Source organism: Suillus bovinus (assembly GCF_016758785.1).
Source record: "Suillus bovinus strain UH-Sbo-P2 chromosome Unknown EDB93scaffold_70, whole genome shotgun sequence".
NCBI lineage: Eukaryota > Fungi > Basidiomycota > Agaricomycetes > Boletales > Suillaceae > Suillus > Suillus bovinus.
In genome coordinates this window covers 131,712-149,206 of record NW_024542126.1, presented here as the reverse complement: position 1 = coordinate 149,206, position 17,495 = coordinate 131,712, and the positions used below count along the sequence as shown (strand labels likewise).

The 17,495-nt window shown below is 48.1% G+C and overlaps 5 protein-coding genes across 5 annotated transcripts; 4 read left to right on the top strand and 1 right to left on the bottom strand.

Annotated features, from left to right (window-relative positions):
- Positions 1-222: 222 nt before the first annotated feature.
- On the bottom strand, positions 223-3,285 carry EDB93DRAFT_1170667 (uncharacterized protein; the record flags this gene model as incomplete). Its single annotated transcript, XM_041450339.1, has 14 exons — positions 223-741; positions 797-1,240; positions 1,288-1,305; positions 1,357-1,419; positions 1,467-1,484; positions 1,631-1,731; positions 1,784-1,917; positions 1,969-1,999; positions 2,188-2,205; positions 2,266-2,394; positions 2,519-2,604; positions 2,653-2,806; positions 2,862-2,964; positions 3,280-3,285. The coding sequence occupies 14 exons, from the start codon at positions 3,283-3,285 to the stop codon at positions 424-426; spliced, it is 1,623 nt and encodes a 540-aa protein (XP_041303782.1). The 3' UTR covers positions 223-423.
- A 2,603-nt stretch (positions 3,286-5,888) lies between these two features.
- On the top strand, positions 5,889-7,719 carry EDB93DRAFT_822588 (uncharacterized protein). Its single transcript, XM_041457605.1, has 2 exons — positions 5,889-6,051; positions 6,115-7,719. The coding sequence occupies exon 2, from the start codon at positions 6,134-6,136 to the stop codon at positions 7,301-7,303; it is 1,170 nt and encodes a 389-aa protein (XP_041303781.1). The 5' UTR covers positions 5,889-6,051; positions 6,115-6,133; the 3' UTR covers positions 7,304-7,719.
- Positions 7,720-9,085: 1,366 nt separating this feature from the next.
- On the top strand, positions 9,086-10,451 carry EDB93DRAFT_1170652 (uncharacterized protein). Its single transcript, XM_041450338.1, has one exon. It carries the CDS (start codon positions 9,166-9,168, stop codon positions 10,201-10,203), a length of 1,038 nt encoding a protein of 345 aa, XP_041303780.1. The 5' UTR covers positions 9,086-9,165; the 3' UTR covers positions 10,204-10,451.
- On the top strand, positions 10,452-14,619 carry EDB93DRAFT_1170646 (Lipin/Ned1/Smp2-domain-containing protein). The gene is made up of 9 exons (XM_041450337.1): positions 10,452-10,863; positions 10,923-11,328; positions 11,377-11,445; positions 11,491-12,542; positions 12,592-12,771; positions 12,823-12,965; positions 13,016-13,255; positions 13,306-13,533; positions 13,587-14,619. Exons 1-9 carry the CDS (start codon positions 10,636-10,638, stop codon positions 14,263-14,265), a joined length of 3,225 nt encoding a protein of 1,074 aa, XP_041303779.1. The 5' UTR covers positions 10,452-10,635; the 3' UTR covers positions 14,266-14,619.
- Positions 14,620-15,291: 672 nt separating this feature from the next.
- EDB93DRAFT_822762 (uncharacterized protein) lies at positions 15,292-17,306 on the top strand. Its single transcript, XM_041457606.1, has 3 exons — positions 15,292-15,402; positions 15,461-16,749; positions 16,798-17,306. Exons 1-3 carry the CDS (start codon positions 15,375-15,377, stop codon positions 17,269-17,271), a joined length of 1,791 nt encoding a protein of 596 aa, XP_041303778.1. The 5' UTR covers positions 15,292-15,374; the 3' UTR covers positions 17,272-17,306.
- Positions 17,307-17,495: the final 189 nt, after the last annotated feature.

The following is a 17,495-nucleotide window of genomic DNA, read 5'->3' as shown; positions in this document are numbered from 1 at the left end:
TTTTCATAGAACCAGCATCAGACTGCAGTCAAGGCTATGGTCAGGAATGACTTACTAAATCGTTCCATGACGATGAGCAACTTGCTTGATTGAGCGAGAAGGACTCACTGCTCTTAATCCACCACCGCCTGGATTCTGGAACACTATACTGCATCCACAAGCCACGCGTACATGATGCAGCGAAGATATGACACTGCCAACGGTCAAGCGCTATGACAAAGATGCAGTTCGGATCATGATATGATATTCTGTTTTAAGAATGTCTACAGCTTTACATAAGGTACTCTATGTAGGCGTACATAATTTAATACAAAGATGACAATTATATAACACATTTCAGCCTGGCAGCAGCCAGCACAATCAATAATACATAGCCTGGATCTCAACGTCCTTGTCCGTTACCAACATCGACACCTCAAATGATCATTCCTCCACCCCGCCCATGTACATGAAGTCCTTGAACCTTGATCGAAGATCACTGTCCTTCGTAAGCCTCGTGGCAAGATCCAACCACGATGGGATGGTCAAGTCATCCAACTCGTAGGGCGTGTACTCTGACTCCACAGCACCAGGCTCGCGAAGTTCTTCTGGGAGAAGCCGAAGAGGAATAACATATTGGTGATTCGTGATATTCTGTGTTTCTTCGCCGGGATGCAAGTTTGAAAGAGGGAAGGTCATGTATTCGAGCTCGAACTCTGGATCATGCGTCTCATCGAATTCCTCCAGTCTTGGCATATAAAACTGTGGATGACATGTGTTATTTCAGGGAATTAGTACCCATGGGACACGAGCGCACCTGTGCGAACCCTAGAGGCGACCACAACGAGTTGCGTCTTGATGGTGACTCGCTATCGGAATGCCAGGGTTTGTCAGATTGGCACCTCCACGTGTTACGGAACGCCCTGTGTTCACACTTCGGCGTCCTCGATGCGCGAACTTTGCCATGGTTCAAGGCGCGTCGCCTCTGAGTGGCCTTTATCGTTTGAAGATGTAGATCAGAGCCGACATCCTTCGCGAGTGCTGAGAGTCCAGTGACATTATACGTAAAGACTCGGAAGGATGGAATGTAAGGATTTGGTACAACGGCAGAGTTAACGTTCACCACTGCATAGTTGTCGTAGTGAGTGTCTTCGAGGGGTTCCGGAATCTCCGAAAAATCGGCGATGAGTGTCTCAAAGATTGTGCTTTTTAACGAGGTCTCCAAAGACATGTCGATCTCATCAGCGTCCAAGAAAGAGAACTGCACTGAGTTAGTAAACTAAGCATAACTGAGGCAACAGCGCGTACGTGGTCGACGTTTAGGTGCTGAAATACTAAAATCAACTTCGGCCAATTGGAATGAACATTGAGTCTTACCCCATACAAATTACCCAAGATCGTGTCTTGGAATCGCAGGTTCAATTCTACGAAACGTTTGTACTAACAATGTTTAGATGACTGATGCCATATCCGCGCAGAGTACTCACGCATTCGGGAAAGTAGGTCTTTTGCGATGGAGGTACATGTCCTGCATCGACGAATATATTAAGGGTTGTTAGGGTTCAAATAAGGGATCTATAGCGCACCTGTAATCCACACCTACCGAATGGCATCAAAAGATGTTTTTAACAGGATATTTGAGAACTCTTACCTGCATCTGTCGAGATCGGAATGCTTCCAGTTGTTCTTCAAGCCAATCAAGGTGCATATTTCCAGGGTTCTTTGGGTCGGCATAATCACACCCTGCTACAGCTAATGGTGTATATCAACGAATAGATCAACCAGAGAATTATCCATCACTTACCGTGATTTTTCTTATAAAAGTACAAGGTATTAAGACTAATAGCAGCTACCGCATCAGGTATGATCTCCGTCGAGAAGTATGCTCCTTGATGAAATGATGCTGATGACGTCGGGGGTATAAATGCACTCCATATCCTGAACGTTTGATGAGATCTCAGAAGTGACTAACACCTGCGATAAACATACGAAGAGAACTCGTCGAGTATTTGATTAGGTCCTGTTTGCTACGGATTAATGTTGGGCAGAAGAAGTAAAGCAAGAATCATACCAGCAACTAATGTATTCTGATAGAAAGGTAAATGGGATCAGTAGGAAGAACCGCTGTGATACGATGTTCTCACATGAGCTATATTAATCGACAGTCAACATACTTGTCGTGTGCTCAAGAATATGAGAAGCACTTACGCCATATGTCATTATTTCCTAATTGAAGGTGCACTGTTCAGGAAGGGAAGTCTCTGCGAAGAGGAGCAAAAGACTTACCCAAACTTGGCACGACTGGGATGCCTTTCTTCAAGAACACATGCTCCATCTTCTTAGCTACAGCACGATTCAAGTCATAAATTTCGTCGAGTGATCGTGGCAAATCGTCATCATTGTCGTGTCTAGGTGCTCCTGATGAGATTGCGTATCAAGAGGTCCGACACCAATATCATACCTTGCATTGTCACCAGTCCCTGTATGCGGCAAAAGAGTGAGAACCGAATGATACAGATGAACGAAGGTAGGTGCGCACAAATTACAAAATCGATTTCAGAGGTCCAATGTTCGTCTAAAAAGTCAAGCGTGAAATTCGTGAGTCTGAAAGGCGAGTCACAAAAGCTGGACAGACGTTAGCCGACGAATCAGAAGCAAGGATGATAAACACACCTATATGGTGCTCCGTAGTAACCTGCTGGACGCTCCTCCTCGAGATTAGGTCGATGGCATGCAGAGGATTGTGATGAACCGGGCTCATAAAACGGATCGGGGTGGATATCTGTGATGTGCAGAAACCGACCGTGAAGCTTCCTGGGTAAATGTTCTTTCAACCGTTTGAGGGATCAGAGGTGGGATTGAAATGAACACAAAGCACATACGAAGTTCAGACTGTTCAATCAGTGATGTACCCAGTACAATCTGAGTAGGCGACGCGAGGCTCGCGATGCAGCATGATCCCAGGGTAAAAATAAGACTTCGCGTCTTCATGAGTTCTTGGGAAAGTGGTTAGATGCTGGATTATCGGGTCGTAAGACGCATTATTAATAAGGAGCAGCTGGCGAGCAGTGTGTACCGCTACAGTGACCTTGGTGGGTCCGCATTGGAATTCACTAGCAAGCACGTTTGTCACTCTGGCCTATCATGATACAGTAGAAATTATTTGGACGGTCCTTCGTGGACGGAACTGCACGTTTTTGGGTGAGCCCCATGGACCAGTACGGCATTAAAAAGTGACATTTGTGCGAGCTGGCATCCGGGACCCGCGCATGTACCAGTAGCGGTGCAGGACGATGAAACGTTCATAACAGCATCGCGAAAAAGAAGTTATATATATCATCAAATTTGTTCATGTTGACTCATCCACGTATGCCACTAATCGCATAACGGTTGGATAGTTCCATTTCATATATCTAAAATCCCAATCGTATCCCGATAGTACGAGAAATCCTTCGCGTCTCTCACGGGATGTGTAGCCGGCGGAGTCAAGATCCGAAAATTCCGGATCAACGCGCTTAAGCTGTGCCCGGGTGCGGTCAACCCATTATATTTCACACCATGTTTTCTTTTGTCGCAACTGCAAACTGTCGGTCATTGAAACTCTGCAATCATGGCGAGAGTTCGTTCATGCAAAGTCAACAGACCGGTCATCGTCACACATAGGAACTAATGCTCAACGCCACGAGCTCATGATATCGGATCAGTACATCGTGTGAGTTGCAAACTTGCACTATGCAAGTGGCGGGCGTCCTGTTAATGTCAGCGTCTATTCGTGAGGTTTTCATTTACCCTTTTGTGACTCACCGAACAACTGCAGCAATATAATGGCCATTGAATGAAACTGGTGCTTATTCTACATCGTGGGTTAGACGAAACACGCTTCAGAGTACCGACTACGTGAGGCAATCAAAACGTGATTTAGACGAACAGCGTTTATAAGACTCGTATATGCTGTATGTGTTTCCAAACGTGTTTACAATGGCCCAGCTGATCACCGTATATACAGGAGCCCCAAGAACGGCGAGGCTATACCTCATTGTTACCATTGCGCGTCAACTGTTGAATTTCGCTACAACTCAACGCTTGAGGGCAGTGAATGACTGATTCTAGTCTTTCGAAATTCGAGTGGTAAGCTGAACCTGTGCTGTGGGCAGAACTGGGAACTCAGAAGGAGTAAGTTGCTGTGACAATGCGATGGCCGTTTTGCATCCGTACTATGCTAAATGATACTCCTGCTAGATATTCTAATCCCCGTCACGCTGTCTATAATTGAACTTGCACCACATAACCTCGAACAGAGAGTCTAGGGCGCGGCGGCCTGCTCAGAGGATCTCAGAGTACATGCCAACACATGCATCCCGAGGACCCGAAAAGGATGCTGGTATAACAATTTCTTCATGTCAGTGATCACGATCGCACACATAGCCGATCCAAACTGTTCATGTTTATTTTTGATTTGTCAGCTCCTTCGAACGACTTGAATGTTTTCAGAGTCCTCACATAATCAATTGTGGACCACTCAGTGCATCATCGTTGCGTTCAAAGTTCAACTTGTCATGGCTGCAGCTTCGTCTTTTTCTGCTTTGTTATCGTCTTCGCTCAATCCTCTCACTGTGTCGAATCAGTATCCGGCTGGACATTTGTTACCCGTCACTGCTACCTTCCATACCGCACGTCATGGATAATTTTCCTTCAGCGACTCGTGTGACAATGATACTACTACGTTGGATTCGCATTCAGATCACGAGACGTCTGATTGGAAGGAGTACTTGCGCAATATGCATGCATGTGATGTTGAGTGTCAATAATTTAATCTTGTTCGTACTTTTAAAGATGCCCCGGCCGGCGATCACTGCCTGATCTTTTTTCTACGCCATGCCGCCTTACAGCGCTTGAGCCGTAGTCAGTCCGAATGGCTTGTAGCGATGGACGAGGACAAAAACTAAGCCAAGCAGCTTCTATGTGGTTGTGGAGGCAACGCCAGTCGCAATGGTGAGGATGGCACTTTTTTTATCTTGCTTCTCATTCGATGACAAAATGGTGGGTGAACGGCCATAGTAGATGAGCCCGGTGTCATTGGGATGCAGCCTGTGTGCATGCTGTACTCATAATATTTGTTCCAGCTGCCTGTGGGGAATTTGTGCATGCCACTGTCCAAGAGGTAAGCTGTTCGCTCGCTGGATGTGTGATGTGAATTACCGAGTTCCAAGTGTTCAGGAACCGGCACCTTGAACATTGTGTTGAATACACAAGGACGAGAATCAAGGTGTGGGTGGCCTGGCGTCGGTCCGGCAACTCAATGCAAGATGAAAAAATTACTGACAAAACGTATCATCCTCAAAATTGTGGAGAACCATTAGTGGGCTCGTTTTACCTAGTGATACTTTGCATGAATGCCCTCGCTGAAAAGAGTGAGTAGTGAGCAGTTCGACCTTCGGAGTGTTGGGTGCAAATCCGAGGTAGAACAATACTAAAATAGCTTGTAGGAACGTAATTGAGAAGGCAGGTAAAGCAGTACTTGCAATATGGATATTGCGGGAGTCTACAAGAAAGCCTGCTCAGGCTGTTGTACGACGCTGTGGTCGAACTTTCCGTGACAATGCCACACTACAGGCTGCCACGGCGATGGATACGTGGTAGATCAGAATAAGAACTCTGATAGGGGTGCCAAAACGGTGAATTACATAATTAGTGACGCTGGCAAGGCGAGCTGTGATTCGCTGCATTGAAATGCTGTATGCTGGAATCTATGATATGGGTCTTCCACAGCCTTGGTGCATGTAGAGTTGTACTATGCAGCCTATATGAAAAGAATGTTGCCATGTATTGACGTCAATATCATGGCACATGCGGCCCGTTATGGACCACCCTAGATAATATCTGCGCCTCCCTGGCATGCTACAGCCTCTACAGCTGCTGGCAGGCCACTAGTATATATACTTTCCTCTTCGACCTTGATCTTACCAAGTACTCCACTGTGTTTGACAGTTTTACCCTGAAAGAGCACCTCTAACTCCCAGGTTCAAGCGCCCGTCGCTCACAAGTCTGTTCCCAACCTTCAACGTGTATAGTGTAGGTGTTCATATACTCCATTGCGATCGATCAGCAAACCAGAACTGACATGTACATATCCAGAATTCTCGTCCAACCAACAATGTCCAGTTTACCTCTTTCAGGTTCCAAGTTCACTCTCGATGTCTCTGGAGTAGCAGGTCTTCTCGGTGGTGATGAAGCTGTTTCCGCCATGACAATCGTACACGTGTTCCGAGGAAGAAAGTGGTTGGGATGGTACAATTCACCAGGATCATACATTATCGCCAAGAAGTATCGCCAACTCGCCAACTCGCGTTTCTGGGATGGTTTATTACCAGGCATCAACACAGACCCTGCCACGCTGGTTGATCTGAATGCTTCCAAGGGTCCAAAGTTCAAGGGTGTAGAATCTGGATCGATCATCCCCGAAACTAGTCACCTCGCTTCTTTGGTAGCAAAGGAATGCCAAATGGAGCGGGGCATTGATGTTCCAGGGAGAAAAACTCAACCAGTCGGGGCTACAATCATTGACCTCCACTACGTCCCGGATGCAACCACGATACCAAAGCAACCCGCGAGGTACGCCACCGCTCTCGCTTTCATCCCTATGTCAGTGTCTTTCGGCACCTGCATTGCGTGCGCTCTCTTCGGAGACTGGTACGCCTTCAGTATGATCCTGCTCGGAATAGTCGCAAACGGAATATCATCTTTCGTCCTCGGATCCGGGAAATTCACTTTCTCTCATCCCATCCCAGCCCCGGGAGCGCCGCGAGGTGATGGATTACTCCTCGCGGATAACAACATCATCGTCCTACTTGGCGAAGAGAGCGCTGTCAATTCCATTACTCGCGGAAAATTCTCTCTCAAGTTCGACAGTGAAACAGAATACAAAAACATCAACATGTGCTCGTTGATCCTCACAGCGCAATTCATCGCCCAACTGTTGCTCATCCCGCAGGCTGCGCTCTTTGGACAGGTCATGTTCTTAGCCTCGCTCGCAGTCTCCTGGGCATACAATTCGTGGTTATCATCTTTGGATAAGGCTGAGATCCAGAGGAGGATGCTACTGGATGTAGTCCTCAAGCGGCCGATGATGACGAAATACATGTTGGGCACTCGCACTACCATGGCCGTCTTCGTTCTTCTAGCGTTGAATCCATCAGATCCTGCAAAGGTACTTGATGATATCCTCCCAAACAATACCAAAGTGTGGAGGAAATGGAAATCCATCATTGTGTCAAAGCTACAGGACGGCGAAAAGATGCATTTTCAACCAGGCCGATTGGGATGATGTAAGTTTCGACGGGAGTGAGAGCACACTTCTGAAGACCCTCTTAGGAGATGCCCACGCTGCCTATGATGGATATTCTGACTACCAGAGGTTGCGTTAGTTCCGTGATGAATCAACACTCGGCGAGTGTATTTGACTTCCTCATTTGTAATACCCATTGTGAATATTTATGTTCTATTTTTTATTCTCTCTACCCATGTATCCTTCGTTCTGTGTCTCTTGCCTCTGCTTTTAGTCCGATATTTCGAGTGTCTCAACTAGTTTTTGACCATGTATAAGATATACCGCGATACCTCTTGTATGAATCTCCTCTTGCAGATGCATTTCTTGCCACTAGTATCCCGGAAGCTGGGTGACGTCATAAACCATTGCGGCTCCGCACGTTGGACTGCCCAGCTGGCTACGTATGATATCCTGTCATTGTGACCAACCAAAATCCAAATCCTTTGTCATGCAAACAAGGTGAGGCCAACTGCGCATAACGGTTGAAGATGTGGATTAACAATTTCACCATGGAATCACAACCAAAGTCCCCTGTTCCTTTTTCGCCACACAACCGGCTCCACCTGATACTGAAGTACTCATGCATGATATTAGTGTTCCTAGTGTACAAAACTCGTACATGTTTTACAGCGAACTGTAGGGCGAAGGAAGCTGTGCAGATGGTAAAGGAAAGGACGCATGCGGAGGTCTTAGTTTCATAGAAGCAAAAGGTGTGGCATGTATCGGTGGTCTACGGTACCCAGCAACAGGACGACGGATCGCGTATTGAATCTATCCCATGTGAATCCGAAAGATGGTGAAAAAGAACGTAATGCATGCTTTGAGTAAATAGTCAGTCTTCGAGAGAACAGAAGTAAATGCAGGTACAAGCCATAGTTTAAATTTTATTTTCTGCTGCAGCCTGCAGACCAGATACTAGCCAGGATTGCGGGCGGAATGTTACATGTACAAATCTCTTCATTTGACGTGAATTGTGTGAGAAGATAATGAGGCCGGGAAGCAAAATGTGAAACGAGGCGAGCAGCTGGTCTGACTTGAATCCTGAAAGCCCAAAGGTTGATAGTGTCGTCGTGTGAAGTGCTAGCAAGGAGAGCGCTGTCAAATGATAGCGCTAGACCGCGAATAACCTCGGTGTACCCTTCCATCTGACAGTGTCCAGTGTCGATGCATAGAACTCATAGATCGTTATGGGGTCGTCCGTGCACCCTATATGGTTGTCCAGTATAAGTACTGGCGCATATGTCAAGGCAGTCAACGGTTCGTCGGTGTGCCAGGAGCTTGCTTCTCTATTCGGTGGCCTTGAATTTTTTCCACGGTATCCGTCTCAACTACAACTTCAGTGAGCTCGTCAGAATCGAGATATCTTCCAGCAGTTATAACCCATCGATCGTCCCTCGATAATGAACGCCACCGCTAGTGCATGTGCTTTTTGCTCAAACATCTCGCGCCTCCTTGATGTCCTGGGCCTTTCCTGCTTGAAGTAGTTTTCTTGGTTACCGAATGGACCAGCGTCATGGCCTACGTCTCCGAGAGTAAAATTGACAAGAGATGAAGATGAGTACGAGGCGACAGTGAGTTCAAGGATGGTGAAGGCCTAACATGAAACTAGTCGTCAGTTCATCGAGGGTTTTAGTGTTACCAAGCGGATTGCCACGGTAAGGAAGAGAACTCCGAGGGCGCAGCTATTTTGACGCGGTCGTCCTTACTGAGTCTATTTTTGTTTCTTCTCCAAGGACATGTGTACATCCGGATCGGGAAGTTCGGGCCGAACTATCATGGTCGCTGACAACCAGCCTAGTTTTGCTTTCACCTTGACGAATAATTTTGAGCAGATCATCTAGCAGCGACTAAATGTCCTGATGCCGTCGTCCGAACCATCCACCGATGTCGTTGTCGAGCGCACACTTATCCAATCTTCTGCTAATAGTACTTTCCCAACAAACCCTCGCACACTTGCAGATGTCCGTGAAGAGGTCGCCCAGAGCCTCGCACTCCGTATGATCACAAAAGCACGCATTGTCGATGGTGTTCGCATAGGTGTCCACTTCACTTTCTCCAAGAAAGATGATGGTCGCTTTCTCCGACTCATCACTTCCCATATCCGTGCACGACTACCTTCCTCTCGATATCTCTTCGCCATAGCCACAACTGGTGCATCCCCGACAAGTCGTGGTACCAGGGGTGGCGCCCGCACTTCAAATGCGCTCGTTATATGCGGGTCAGATGAAGATGATGTTCAGCGTGCTGTACTCCTCGCATCCTCTAAATTTTTGGGACGCGTAGATGCAGTCCAAAATACGGGTACTCTCCTTGCTGCATCTGTAAGGCATATTGGCTCATCTTATGATGACGCTGCCTTATGGGACGTATTGTCCAAGTCTGTACGCACTCCCATCGACCCTCTTCTTCCTCCACCCGGATCTCGCAGCATTGATCAACTTCTATCTGATGCCCGATCAAAGCTTGAGCGAATGACGCCCCGACAAGCCTATGAAGCTCTTCACGATCCCACATACCCAATGCCAGTCTTTCTTGTGGATATACGCCCAGCTTCCCAACGTGCTCGTGAAGGTGGGATCCACGGGTCCCTCATCATCGAGCGAAACGTTCTGGAATGGCGTTTTGATCCTCGTTGCGAAGCACGACTTGCCATCGCAGATCGCTATGATTTAAAAATAATCATATATTGTCAGGAGGGGTACACCAGCTCTTTGGCTGCGGCATCCCTCCACGAGCTTGGATTGCTGAATGCGACTGATATAGTGGGTGGTTTTGCCGCGTGGGGTGCGGCTGGCCTGCCAGGTCAAATAAGGCCCCCGTCTACTATCAGCGATGAAGAAAGCTATCAAATCAGCCAGCCTTCGTTCGATTCTGATGATGTGATTGATGGTATATGACTAGTTTCGACGTCAATCGCGTATTTTATACCCAGGTTTATGAGCCTTTATTTTATCATGCACAAGTGCTATGGAATTTAATCACGACCAAAGGTACTCGACAAAACGTTTGTCGGCGTGACAGACAGAGGATGTCATATTTGTCTAGTAGCTGGCCCTGGCTTGTGATTTTGTAGTGTTATGAATCTTACGACCAGCATGTTATTAATGAACGTTGGTGATTACATACCTCCTCCTTTTGTTGAAGTGACGGAACTTCAATCTACGGCTCTTGTCTCATCGCGCAAACCATGAGCTGCGTACTATTAGCTTTCATATAGTCCATCCTACGATCTTCCCCAATATCACAATAATATTCTACCTGCGGCATCGACCGCAGCAACGAACTCGCATCACCTGCAACACCAACACGACCGTGACATCGTGAACGCGATGAACTACATTCGTGGCGCTGTGAGCGCAATCAGTGCTCCATACCAGTACTATAAAGACATTAACCCATCTACCCTGACTGGAGCTATCGACGTCATCGTCATTCGACGCCCGCCATCACCAACTCTATCTGCTAGCTCCGGTTCACAGGAGAACGACGTTTACGCCTGCTCTCCATTCCATGTCCGTTTCGGTAAGCTCCAAGTACTCAGACCTGCTGAAAAGAAGGTGCGCATAGCTGCTTTTTTCGTCAAGGTGTTCAATGTATCATGAATGACTGGGAGTAGGTCAACGTATCGATAAATGGCTCGCCCATCCCGTTCAGCATGAAAATAGGAGACGCTGGGGAAGCATTCTTCGTGTTTGAGACGGAAGAAGATATCCCAGAAGACCTCGTTACAAGCCCTCTACTCTCTCCGACCCCAGAACCAGGCGAACTTCAGGGTGACTTTGAACATGGAAGAACTGGAGCTAAGCCGGGTGGAGAAGAGAAGTCAGATCTGAGTTTACGGATGCAGGAACCTGAGTTTCTCGACTTGAACGCATCATCGTCTGGGTTGAAACATCCCATTCCTATTCATGCAGGCGCGAAACCAAAGCTTGGCTCGAGTAGCGCTCCTCATACCCCTCCACCAGAGGAACCTTTTGTACAACCAAGTGATGTGCCCGGTCCAGATGTTCAATACAAAGCTGGTGCGTGCGTTTTGTACGATCTTTGATATGTTTCTCAACGCGTTACAGATGTCGCGCTTGATATGGAGGGATATCATTCTGCTCAAGCACCCGACGCGTCTTCTGCACGCGTATCCCGTGAGTTTCATGTAATTCGTTGTACGCTGAGCTAATGGGCTACAGATTCTCAATCTCCAGCCCCAACTACTATCCCCTTCCCATCGACCAGTCTTCCAGTCGATTCCCCTCTGAGCAAACACCCCTCATCGCTTTCCACAACTACGTTTCCTGCCTGCCACCCTGTTTCAGAGTCCCAAGAAGATGTCCCACTTCCTCAGTACTCCTGGGAATGGGGCGCGTTCCCCCAGCCCTCACCAATGACGACACATTTCTCATCTACCCACTTATTGCGCATGGGCACTGTGGATGAACATGCGTCATCCGATTTTGATGCTGAAGAGTTTTTGACGCGTAGTAGGAGTGTCCCGCTTGAGCTCGAAGGCAGTCCACATACCATTCGCTCGTCTCTACCACCTCAAGATGAAACACATACTCCCGAAGATGAGCAAGAACACGACGTCGGACGTGATCAGCTTCCACTTCCACTCCCTGAGCACAGATTTGGTTCGGGTGGTGTTCTTACCACATACCCATCTGACTCACGTACGTTCCTTGTTCACATCGAGGGCCAAGCGTTGTCATTTTCTCTCTCACTTGTACCTACGTCAAAGCGCGGGATCTTCCATGGGAGCGATGAAGTGGAAGTTGTGCGTCTATTTGAGGCGGGGAGAATTGACTATAGGCAACTTGTCTCTGAGGAGGTGGTGATCGGGGAGGTGAGGACGAGAGTGGTAGAAGATGAGGGGTTGGTGATCAAATGGGCAGGTGGGCAGTATATCACGAGGGAAGATGGGAGCCCGTTGATGGATGCTTTGAGGTTATGGGTTGAGAATGCGCCGAAGGAACCATCGAGGGCGATGTCGGAGCCTCCGTTGGCCATTTCAGAATCACGAGACTTAGACCAGAGAGAGGAAGAAATGGTCAGTAGTGCCGACGAACGAGAACCGGTATCGAGTGGGGACGAACGAGAGATGAAGCGTGCGGATTCTGAACCGCCAGAGACGCACCGGAAACCGACGTCGAGCAGTTGGGTTAGATGGTGGGTTCGAAGCCGGGATATAACAGAGGCTGACCGACCTCCTTTGAGGGTGTCGAATACTTCCCCACTGGAATCTGTGAGTTTCGCGAAGTTCAGAAGGATAGCGGCTCATGATGCTTTCCTAGTCACTGCCGAAACCTGCTCCTCTTGTGGCTCGTCATCTGACGTTTCCTCAATCTGTGTCAGCCCCTCCTGCCACACCCGCTCCAGGCATCATGGAGCCCTTGAGTAAGGCATTGGAGGGAAAGATCGCGAGGACACAAAAGAGGTATGCCAAGACGCTGCGCTTGACCTCTGATCAACTGGTAAGTCTTTAAGATTCTGTGCAGCTTACAAATATCCGATGTTTTCTCTAGAAATCCCTCGACCTTAAGCCTGGTGCTAATACCATCACATTTTCCCTGTCTAATTCTACCGTGCCCGCATGCACAGCGCGGATATTTGTATGGGACTCGACTGATCTTGTCGTCGTGTCTGACATAGATGGTACAATCACCAAGTAGGTTTCTCCTAGTGTCCATGTACGCATCTAACATGAGCTCTTCTTAGGTCCGATGGACTTGGCCACGTTTTTGCTATGATCGGTCGGGACTGGACGCATTCCGGTGTTGCCAAGCTATACACCGATATCAGGCGCAATGGGTACAAGATCATGTACCTTACCTCACGAGCTATCGGACAGGCGGATTCTACGCGCGACTATCTCAAGGGTATCAAGCAGGATGACTATCAGCTTCCTGAAGGCCCTGTTATCATGAGCCCCGACCGGTTGATGGCGTCGCTGCATCGGTAAGATTATCAAGTCATTCAGGAAGCGGATATACTGATGCGTGCACCAGCGAGGTGATCATGCGGAAGCCCGAAGTATTCAAAATGGCATGCTTAAGGGATATCCAGCGTCTTTTCGGTGAGAGCTCGCGCACGCCGTTCTATGCCGGGTTTGGGAACCGGATAACGGATGCACTGTCATATCGCAGCGTGAATATTCCGAGTGCGAGGATCTTTACTATAGATTCCTCTGGTGAGGTCAAGATGGAGCTCCTCGAGCTCGCAGGGTATAAATCATCGTCCGTAATATTCTGTGCTTGTGTGTTCGGCGCACTCATTCATTTATTGTTAGGTATATACATATGACTGACATTGTGGATCAGATGTTCCCTCCGATACATCGAAAATGGGCAGCGGAGTTCACAGATTTTAATTACTGGAAGACGCCAGTCCAGCAATTCGCCCTTCCTGACCTTACACCTCCTTCCCCTGCCCTGAGCGCGCGATCAGATACGTCTAATCAGAGTGCACTTGCACGGTTACGCAACTTCAGCCTCGTCGGACGCAGACAATCGCGGGACATGTCTCAGTTTTCACTTCCACCGCCTGTGATAGCGCGCGAAGGCACGCCGGGTCGAACGATGGGCCTGCGCAGTACACATTTGCGGCAGATATCATCTCTGGAACGTCTCAGCGGTAGACTGGTAGCGCTCGCGCAGTCATCTCCATCTAGTGGCGTAGATTCGCGCTCGTCATCGTCGACGTTCTTGGATTCTGATGAAGAGGATGTAGATATGGAGGACGGGAGTGTGCGGAAACGGCGTCCAAGGACCACGAGTATGACGAGTATGCCCGGGTCATTGGATAACGAGCAATTTGGAGTGGACGGTAGGGATGAGGACGAGGAGGGGTATGGCTATGGATACGATGGTGGAGCGGAGGGTGGAGAGAATGAGGAGGAGGCTGCTGAGGAGGCGTTTGATGAGGATTTTCTTGCTACGGGGGAGATGAAGAATGTACCGTTTTTGTGATGCAGGCGATGGGACCTTGGTAGTGTAATCTGACAAGGCATTGATATTTGATTTGGATAGAATCAGGGACGGCAGATTACGCATGTATATTGATAGCACATTTGATAGATGTGAAGGCTTTTGTGTCGACAGCTGTTCCGACAATGTCAGATCTCACAGCGTTGTAACGGGGAGCCCTGTGCAAGAGCCGGTGGGACGCAGAGAGGCTAGGAGAGCAGGCTCGGAGTGAGCATGAGACGGTTGTGAGCATCAAGAACAGAGTGGAGATCGGGGTCTAGGCGGCTACACAGCCTGGATGTACTCATACTTTTACCCATTATGTATGTAAGTCACATTAGGCCAAAAAGAGAAACTCATGATTTCCTGATGGCCCCAGCCCATGCACAACGTTGCTCATTGGCATGATGATATTTAAGACGAAATGACTATCTTTTTTCTACGTGAAGTACTGGACCCATGCTAGTGCTGACTCCATCGAGCACAATCATTCTGCCTAGCGCGAGTGAGTCTACTAAGTTTATAACAGTACTACGAGTACTTAGCTACAACTCACAGTCACCCGCAATCATTCCTACGTCTATCAAGCCATGCCGTGTTGCTGTTTATAATCCTCAAATCTTTCCCACTACTATGGCGACCTCTGACAAGGGTCTGGTTAATTTCTTTTCAGCAGTCGTTGGTCTTCGAAATGGCAGCAGATAAAAAAAGCGATACGCCGAATTCATCGTTACGCCAGAATTCGGTGATATTTGTGTTTACAAAATGTGTTCACATCGGTGCCGTTAAACTGCCTCTAAATTTAATGTGATGTGACGCTTATGTTTTGCTAGTAACTCGCACACGCTGTCATGGTAGTCTGGTAGACAAACCTTACCAGACAGACGCGCAAGTCAGTGCTCTAGTGATTAACGAGGCGAGCACTTTGTCTGGTTACTTTCGCTGAGGGCAGTGGTAGTCGTTGCATATGCCAGTATTTAGATAGCAACAGTAACACTGCCCTCTAGATCTCATGAGGGCACACTCGAGTATAAAGGCAGAGACACCTGTTTCCAGTAAGTCAACCCGATTTCTTTAGGCCTAATCTGTACACAGTCGATTCGGCCAATTTGATGCATTTGCACAAAGGCTTCCAGACAGGTAAGCGCAATGACTGGACTACGGGTTTCCGGTTTTCTCATTTGTTCCTTGTTTACAGTTCTCTTGCTACTACTGGTGCACGCTGCCAGAACAGTCGTTGCGGCAGCTAACTTCTCTCAGTGTCTGAACAACATTGTTCAGAACGCAAATGCTACTCAAGACTTTAATGGTTTACTCGACAGTAACGGAGATCCCGTGTCGAGTGTTTCTGATGCAACATCAATCAGTTACTCGATGTGTACATCCCGCTGCGGGACTGGGCAAGAGGCTTTCCAGTGGTCTGAATTTTCGCAAGAATTCAGTGCATGGCTGCTGCCAAATCTTGCACTTATTTCGCAGCTCCCCTTTGGGGCAGAGTACAGACTTCATAATTTCATGTCTGCTGTGTTAACTGTTGGTTCACCGACACTTGCTGGTTACTCTCTATTCGTCACTCTCCTTAACTCTCGCTGGATCACTTGCGAGTTTAACACGCTGAACTACCATCCTAATTCACGTTTCGCGCTCTCCATCTTGAGCAGCCTTCAGCAAGTTCCCCTCAGACTGCATCCTGATCGCGATCGATTACGCTCTCTCATCCTTCCGGAAAATCACTGGTGGAAATATCTCGCTGAATTTGTGGACTACACTCATACGTGGTCAATCGCATCCGCAACCTCCATTACATGGGTCGTTGTCGCCTATATCCTAACTGTTACCAACACACCATCTGAAGTTTATGCGAATTCTCTATCCAATGGAGAGGCCACTGGCGCAATATGGTTGTGGTTGATTCCGATCGTCGTCGGATGGCTACAACTCTCCCCCAAATGCGACTTCAATCGCTTGCAAGCTGCATATGACCGTGCAGACAGACACAGTATGCACACAGGAACGTCAGACGAAACTGTTGGGATGCCTTCTGCGTCATCCCGGAGAGCGTTGGCCATAACTGCTGAAGAGGATGATGTAATGTCTCCGGATGAACTCTTCACCCCCCCGGTGTTTAATTACTCGCGTTCGCTGCGATGGGCATCTACAGCGGAGGCTATCCTCATGTTGTTCAAAAAGGAGTTAGAGGCATCAGAAAGGGCTTATAGCAATCTTCCCGTTCGTGAAAGTAATGGGGACGAATCTGGCATTGACGACTCTACTGAAAGTATCGAGACCATCCATGACGGAAACCGACGCAGGTCCTCCCAATATGTCGTCGTGGACTACACGGAACCCGACGGAGAGAAGAGTCCATGCACCCATTGGGCACCTGGTGTGTTCACAAGAATGTTTATCGCTTCCTGCGCTTCGCTTGCATTACAATGGGGAACAGTTGGAGCAGCATTGCTGGTGGCGTGGTTCACTCCTACAACAGTGGGTCTTCTTGTATACTTGTGATAGAATTAGCTAACCGTCTGACAGAAAATTGGGTGTCGGTCTATGGGTTATCTCATTTACGGCGGCATTTCGACTTTAGTTTGGATGATGCTCCTGATGTCCAGCATTCTCGCCCACTCTTCCGTTGCTGCCCACTCTTCCACCACTTACCCCCGCCGGGTATCGCTATCCACACGCGTTGCCGTAGCAGCTTCGCACGTCCTGCGGTGGACAGGAAAGTTGTTTGCCATATTAAACTCTTGCGTCGTGATCATGGCGTGTGTATTCCAGTACTCCGGCTTCTACGATGAGTGTTTCTGCAAATCCAGCGTGTTTAGCAGGGGAGGTGCAGCGTACTACGTGATCATCGAGACCGCAGCTCAAGCTGCGCAGGCTAAGACTGCCTGGATCAGTGCCATTGTCTTAGCATGTGCATCAGCATCAGCCTTTCTTATTATGCTGAGTCTTTTGTTGGACACTCTACCAGACTCTACCACCTTAGGCAATCGGGAGGAGTAGCTTGTGCCAGTGGTATAAGACTATTTGTAGTAACTATACCATGTTCGAAGTTCGAACAGGTGGCTCGACTTAATAAAACCATCGTTTTATTGTACGATAAATGTTTAGGCCTGCAGGGAGATCATTCCTATTATTCTTTTTCACTCTTGTAAATAAACAAGACACACCGTGACGTGCACATTGGAAGATGCAAGATAATACGATGAAAGGGGGTATACTGGAAA